At 44.2% G+C, this 7,526-nt stretch overlaps 1 protein-coding gene across 2 annotated transcripts; it reads right to left on the reverse strand.

Moving 5' to 3' along the window:
• Window positions 1–459: 459 nt before the first annotated feature.
• proza (protein Z, vitamin K-dependent plasma glycoprotein a) lies at window positions 460–5,530 on the reverse strand. Of its 2 annotated transcripts, none has more exons than XM_034539379.1 (9): window positions 5,400–5,530; window positions 4,148–4,281; window positions 3,329–3,489; window positions 3,163–3,187; window positions 2,959–3,072; window positions 2,701–2,835; window positions 2,196–2,311; window positions 1,988–2,105; window positions 460–1,369 (listed from the first exon to the last, which is right to left on the reverse strand). In XM_034539379.1, exons 2-9 carry the CDS (start codon window positions 4,224–4,226, stop codon window positions 837–839), a joined length of 1,281 nt encoding a protein of 426 aa, XP_034395270.1. In that variant the 5' UTR covers window positions 4,227–4,281; window positions 5,400–5,530; the 3' UTR covers window positions 460–836. The 2 variants fall into 2 exon arrangements, with proteins under 2 accessions (XP_034395270.1, XP_034395271.1); XM_034539380.1 differs by having other exon boundaries at window positions 5,396–5,509.
• Window positions 5,531–7,526: the final 1,996 nt, after the last annotated feature.

Raw genomic sequence — 7,526 nt, forward strand, 5'->3', positions numbered from 1 at the left:
TAGCTTTTTATATAGCAACATGCACTCAAAGCTTTCTTTTGTCCAATTCTTTGGTTTATGACACATTAACTGCTAAGCTAATTAACAGCTGCACTGTGTTTACAAATTAGCGATTGTTAGCTTACTCAGCTACGAGGGGAAATATGCTGAACATTATACCCACTTAACATCAGAATGTTAGCATGCTGATGTTTAAGACTCTACGTTTTAAAGTTTAAAGTTACATTTTTCATCTATTGACGTTCCTTTTTTGTAGTCGGTATTGTTTGGGTTTAAAGAAGAGCCCTTTTTTTATTTTGTATTACTTTAGTTGATTAGTTAAAAAAATATAAATGGGGATCTGTGACATAACATCTAATGGTATTTCCAAATCTTGAGATATGAAATGTTTTTCTCAACATCCTCCTGAAATACTGCTGTATACTTGAGCCAGAAAACAAGGACAGAACTGCCATCAGGTGTGTTATTAGGGTTTATTACATTCACAGAACAGTGATTAACTGGAGGGTTACAAGGTGCTCGTCAAACAGTACACTAGTTGCTAAAAATAACATAACATGAAAGTAGGCCTCACAAAACACATGCAAAATAATGAAATATACCTCTTGCCACTTTGACCCTGTTTGATACAAAAGCACCACCTTGTGGATAAATGAGGAAGTCCACAGAGACAGAAGGTCTTAAAACTATATGGTCGTTAGGAGATGGGTATTATTGAAGGACAACATTTTACCACTATTAAATGAAAAGGTTAATCTGATTCCATGTTTTAGTATTCATTCCCCCGCGTTATACTTATTTTTCATAGCGTATAAGGTTCACCCTGATTAACCCACCTAACGTGAACCCATGAAAGGCTGCAGCCAGCCGAGGTGGCGCGACACCTTCTGGAAGATGTAGCCTTTGCTGCAGTCGGCCCCCGGCGGCTGGCTGAGCACCCCAGTGAGGAAAAACACCTCCCTGTACAGGGTGAGCACGGGGCTGCCGGAGCCCATGGTGCAGTCAGCATTGGTCCGAGCGGTGGTGCAGCCCATTGTGTTGGTCACCAGGTCGGGGTGAGTCTCCACACACTGAGGCAGGCGGTCGTATGCGAGATGGTTAAGGGTGAGAGGGCCCTGGAACGCAGACCCCTGGTTGGGTTCCTTCCAGCCGGTGACCACGGCGGGGAACTCTCCCATCATCAGGATGCTATCTGCAAAGTCCTTTTCTGGCAGACACGCAGCAGTCACTTCCTTCTTAAACCTGATGCGGTCACGGAGCTCAATCACAGCCAGGTCATTTTTGGGCCGACCTTCCACAAACTTGGGGTGGATGTGAACTAATTTGACATACAGTGTCTGCTCTCCATCTTCATTGGTGTTGCGCTTGCCTGAGGAGACACAACATGAGACAGGATGATGGCGTTTCTCAAGCTCATTCACGCATACGGACATATGCAATGGTTAGTTTATCAATTCATTGATTGACAGCAACAGTTCTGATAATCAAAGAATCGTCAAATGTGAACATGTACAGCGTATCTGTGACTATGTGATACGTAACTGAATATTTGGACAAACAAGACATTTAAAGTAACCTCTAAGAAATGATAACGTGCATTTTTCACTATTTTCTGACACTTTATGTCAATAAATCCATTAATTCAGAAAATAATCAGCGCGTTGGTGATGTACATAATTGTTGGCTGCAGCCCTGCTGACGTGGGTCGCATGTAAACTGTGATCATGTTTTACTTAAATAGCATCTTACACTCAAAAATCACAAAGTCACATAATCCTCCTCTTAGTCTGTACACTGATTTATTTTGTATTTATTATTATGGCCAATTCATTCTATAGTATTTTAATAGGTGAAATGTGTTTTTTAAATACTATAATAATTTGGGGATGATGAGCGTTATTCATTTCATTTCATTGTGTCCTTATTGTGGCTTGAGCTGTTCTTTTTTTGTAGCTGTAAACGTGTAAAATGTGTTTTGTCTCCTCACCGACCGACACCTGGAAGGAGCTGTATTTGTTGGCACACTGAGCTGAAGTCAAGACCAGGTTCTCCTTCAGAATGACGCCGCTACAGAAACCTGCAGACTCTGAACTCACCAGAAGAGCCTGCAACAACAAGGCCCGGAGCGATAAGTTGAACACCTTCATTGTCGTGCGTCACAGTGCGAGTGAGTGTGTGTGTGTGTGTGTTCCTACCTGCCAGGGACACTCCGAAGACGAACAGCTAAATCCTTCAAAGTTGCTGCGAACATTGCTGGAAACTCTGTCCTCCCACTGCCTCAGACTGTTCACCTTACCACAAGGGAAACTGACTGGAAGAAGAAAGTGAGACGGTTATAATAACTTTCTCTATTTACATCGTTTCTCCAAAAGGAAAACAAATGTAGTCGTCAAACGAGGAGTCAAAACAAAGATTGGCGTCCCACTGACGACCTGGATCGAGAACATGAGAGTCATAAACTGGGCGTGGCTCATCCATCACGCTCTGGTGCAGGACGACACTTCCTGTTAGTTAACAAAGAAGGAGCCTCGTGCAGGAAAGCTAACGTGGGTTGTTGTCCACAGTCTGTGGCTCTTGTGTTGTGCAGCAGATGTTACCGCTGGAGGCAGAAAGTGAAACAAGCTCTCCCTCTTCGTGTGCGATTAACGGAGCAGATGCATTTTAATTTCCGTTGGACTCAAAGGCCGGTAGTAGGCGTACCTGCAGGCTCACACTTGTCCCTGACCGTGGGGCTGAGCTTCCAGCCGCGTGCGCAGGAGCACTCGTAGGACGTGTAGCCCGGTTTGCAGAACTGGGAGCACCCTTTGTTCTTCTCCAGGGTGCACAGGGTCTGGTCTGCGTTGCGGAAACAGAGGAGAGAGGTTTGCGGCACTCACACGCCACATGAAAAGTAAATCAACAACGGCGATCACGCACAACTCGCCGACACCTCCTCCTCCTCCTCCTCCTCCTCCTCACCTTTTTCACAGTGGACCCCTGTGAAACCCGACTTGCAGACACAGTCGTAGCCTCCCACGCTGTCCGAACACATGGCTCCATTCTTGCAGGGCTTCTCTGCACACTGGTCTCCGTCTAAACACAGACAGCTGGACTATGAGGCGGTGTAATGTACGGCTAACGACTGGGCGGTGATTGGAAACCATTTTAAGATGCAGTGCTTACCAATGTAGACCGCCCAGAAGATATCCTGTTGGAGAAAACACGTGTGATAAGTGCTCAGTTCAAAGGTGATTCACAGTGCATTCATGGAATAGAGGCAGACTGGAATAGAGACAAAGAGAAGGCACTGAGGAGGTTTGAGGTGAAAGTTAACAGCCCTGGAGCTCACCGTGCGGTACGAGTCCTGGAAGACCTTTTGGGCCTCGTCGTAGTTGCACACTTTCTCCATGCAAACCTGCTCCAGGCTGGCAGACGGAGCCGGGTTACTGCCGTCAATGTTCCTCTTCTGACGGGAGATCAGCGAGCTCGCCTGCTGCTTGTCCAGGAACACTAGTGGAACAGAGACTCACTTCTTTAAGAGGCTCCAAGCTGTGCACATCTGGTGTTGAAATAGCAGCATGGAAATCTTTCTATTGATAAATGTGTCTATCTTACTGTTTTGCGGATGCTATGATTTGTTTGCTTATATCTATTTCATAACGTTATAATTGTTTTTCTTTCATCTGTACTGGCTTTGTTGGTTATATGGAGTTTTTCTTTTATCTTCCAAAGACAAAGATTTTACACCTGAAACTGTTAGTGGACAGAAAAAATAATCAGCCACTGTTTGGATAATGTGGATTTTTAATTGTAGCAATATTTCAAGTGAGAATGTCAATAATTCCTTTTAATAATCAGCAAATTAGTTTATAATGTAAATAATCATTAGTTGTTGTCCTACATTGGTTGATGAATAAATAAACAAGATCGTCATTATTACAAAGATGACACCCGATAACATAACACAACAGGGCAGAAATAAACAAATTCATCTGCAACCAACAGATCTTTATCCGACCCAAACATGCAGCGTCTCATCCACTGAGCCGCCAGCCCGGAGCTCTAAAACCACTCTGACACGTCATGCTGCCATCTCCACCTCCTTTTAATTCCTCCCGTCCCCCTTTATGGGGTTTTCCATTGTCGGGCTCCACGTGGACTCTCTCACCTGAGTGGGGGGTCTGGACAGCCGCCACGGCCGCCGCCAGCAGACACAGCAGAGCGGCCGATGTGGTGCAGGAGCTCATGGTGACACTGAAGGTGGTGGAGTCGAGCTGTCGGCGCAGCAGAGATCAACGTGTCCTACGAACAAGAAGAGACGATTTAAACACGACGACAACGTCACCTCACAGCGCGAGGTTCATTAAAGGTCGCCTGGGAAATGACCTCTGATGGTAATATTCACATATATGCTCTGGTCTTTAACAAACTCAAAGAATCGAAGAGACGCTCTTTCACGACTGCATTCATCAGTGGACAGCAATACTGGAGAAAAAAATATTTTAATAATAATGTATTAAACGAAAGAAATCTAAGTGTCAATTAAGAAGTTCTGCGAAGTCATGCGTCAGTGTCAAAATGTACGAAATAAAATGTTCACTAAATTAAAAAAACGTTGCCTCACAATGCTGCTATGATTTATTTAGTTGATGTCTTACAGATTTATTGTTTTATTCATATGGCTTTTGCCTGGTATGTTTGATGCTTTAAAATCTGTTTTTATCATTAATAGTCGTTAAATGTGTGATAATAATCGATAAATAAAGACTTTATTTGCATAGCAAGTGCAGAACTTCAGAATGAAATAGGGCAAAGAGAGAAAAACGCCATAAAATAACAATGAATACAAATCTAAATCCATTCTAACCTCCCAGACCCGAGGACATGTCATGTGACTAAATCCTTGTTATCACCGTTTGATTGGTTTAATAATTCACGAGCAGCAGATGACCTCATGCTGTTTCAGCACCAGTGATTGTGCAGTTTCTCTGCAGCAGGTCTCGACGCCTCGTCGATGGGCCTCGTGGACGTTTGGTTGTCATCTCGAATCTCACATCACAGCCGGGTCCACGCGTGACGATGCGCGTGGACCCGGCTGTCTACCTGCGTAGGTGTTCACCAGCCTGATAGCATCGAGCTCATCAGGAGTCAGAAGCACCGGAGGAGTCCGAACCACCGGAGGAGTCCGAACCACCGGATCATCCTCTGGCTGCGCACATGATCCGGATGCTGCGGTTCTACAATCTGCTTCAACGTTGCAGCTCAAACACAGTTAGATACCTACGCATCGGTCTGTGTTCTAAGGGCGGGTCCAACATGTTTCTGAGTAACGGTACGAAACAACAACAACAACAACAACAACAATAACAACAACAACAACAGCAGCAGCAGCAGCAGCCGCAGTGATGCTCAGTACCTACAGATACGGACTGAATCAAGGTACCGGCCCGGTCTGGTCTGGTCTGGTCTGGTCTGGTCTGGTCTGGTCCCTCTCTCTGGTCCTGAAACACAACACGACGTCCTGCACGGATCGGGCCTCTCGATCCAAGATGATGACCACATCCGATTCTGCTCACTGTTTTCTGTGGTCAGTGTAATGACAGAGAGCGGCCGTCAGAGGGCGCTGCTGTAACACGGAGCTGACAGTAGGCAGGACGGACACACGCACACGCACACGCACACACACGCACGCACACACGCCTTCACTTGAGCGTGCAAAACGGATGAAAGTTGAGTTTAAAGCATTTTCACTATAAGATATGAAAAGATAAGATGAATAAAAGATGATGCTAAAAGAAAATGTCTGCGCCCAATATGCCCAGTACAGCTATCTTAATAAAATAAATGTTTAAATAATACAACACGTAAAACAAATACCTCCTAAATAACATAACATGCTACACTAAAACAGGATAGAATGAAATATAAGTCAAATTAGAAACTAAATGGTAGTATGTACCAAATTCTCACAATTCTTGTGAAATATGGATATTGTCACCTCTCTTCAGGCATCTAAAAATCCTTATAATGAAATAATATGAGAAGGAAAAACAAGGTAAAGAAAGAAGTTTTAGTCTGAAAACTTCTTAATCTTAAACCTGGGTTTAACATGTATGACATATGCATATTTGTGCTACATACTACACCCATGCTTATGTGCATTGAAAATCAGATTTAAGACCTAACCACTCTTTTTCTCAGCAGTGTGATCAGAATCAGGAACTCAACACAATGGGATGCTATCTGCTGTGATCAATAGCTTAAGATGAACTACAGACAAACACAGACGCGTTTAGACAACAGACCAGACAGATGAAAATCAAAGTGGACTATTAGGTTTTCTGCACATTGAAGAACAGCTTTATATCTCACAAAATAATAGCTTTACAAAAACATTCACTTCACTCAAGAGGAGTTCTGAGTATTTAGAGTTAATGCATACTTAATGTCAAATGTTGTAATTAGCGATTCTTTGTCGGCCATGATGAAACACACAGATGATAAGAGTCCCTCTTCAGTGGCCTTATTTCAATGGGATTGTTTGTGAGAGCCATGTAATTTGCAGACAGGGCCGAGGGCCTCAGCTCCAGCTGTGTTAAACGTCTCCATTTCCCAAGTCTAATAACGGAGGTATTAGAAGAGCCCGCTCGGACCAGCTGGTCCCCAGTGCTGGACCGGGGCAGGAGCTGGACTGCCCAGTCCAGGGAGACTCACCCTGGGGTGGGGAGGCCGGATAGAGAGCCGGCCCCGACATGCAGAGCTGCAGCTACGTGTAAATGACTAACATTGTAGTAATTTCCCTCGGGGTTGTGGTCTGAGGTGAAATCCAGAGTTGTTGTTGATTACATGCACGTTCATACGTACACTAATAGTTTGTTGACTGTATTGTGAGAGCATGCATTGGAGTGTATTGTCTCTCCCTCTCGCTCCCCCCTCCCCTCCAATCATTAATCTTTGAGCCCTCACGTGTGACCTCGCTGACCCCGTCCTCTTCAAATCCTGGGTTCAATTTTTCAGGCACGCTAAACAAACAGCCATCACGGGAGAAATTTATTATTAATGTCGCCTGCGACTTGACAGCTTTCTGATGAATAACAGGCATGAGATGAAATCCCCGTGACTCCCTGCATGTTGGAATCTCCATTATTTTACTCATTACTACCTTTTTTCATCACAATTTTTTTTGGCAATGAAATAGGCTTTTCGCCCGAGGCATCCAGACGTGTTAGCGAGCTTTATACATTGAATTAAAACTGTTAACAGCATCAACATGTCTGGTGTTGCACGTTCGGTGGTCAGAATCAATACAACGGCAGACTCAACGTTGTCTATAATTCTTTCAGAGCAACAGGTGAGTCAGTGCAACGGGTGACCTTGCTTCTAATTAATTGAAGGCTTTTAAGAGGACACCTACATGTTCTGTTTGTGTTTTCAAGAGAGATTCGAGTTACCAGGTAACACTGATACTCTGCTAAACCGAAACACCGGCTTTGGGTGCAAGCTTCTTAACTTGTCGAAGACCACTGGATTAATAAAACCACTGGATT

Source organism: Cyclopterus lumpus, chromosome 8 (assembly GCF_009769545.1).
Source record: "Cyclopterus lumpus isolate fCycLum1 chromosome 8, fCycLum1.pri, whole genome shotgun sequence".
Classification (NCBI taxonomy): domain Eukaryota; kingdom Metazoa; phylum Chordata; class Actinopteri; order Perciformes; family Cyclopteridae; genus Cyclopterus; species Cyclopterus lumpus.

What these genes read in the sequence shown, in the direction of transcription:
- proza (XM_034539379.1), bottom strand. Translation starts at nt 4,226, where the DNA reads ATGAGCTCCTGCACCACATCGGCCGCTCTGCTGTGTCTGCTGGCGGCG. An exon ending in TGTCCAGACCCCCCACTCAG is followed by an intron (nt 3,490 to 4,147) that starts GTGAGAGAGTCC and finishes CTGTTCCACTAG; the next exon opens with TGTTCCTGGACAAGCAGCAG. An exon ending in CTCCTTCCAGGTGTCGGTCG is followed by an intron (nt 1,370 to 1,987) that starts GTGAGGAGACAA and finishes GTGTCTCCTCAG; the next exon opens with GCAAGCGCAACACCAATGAA.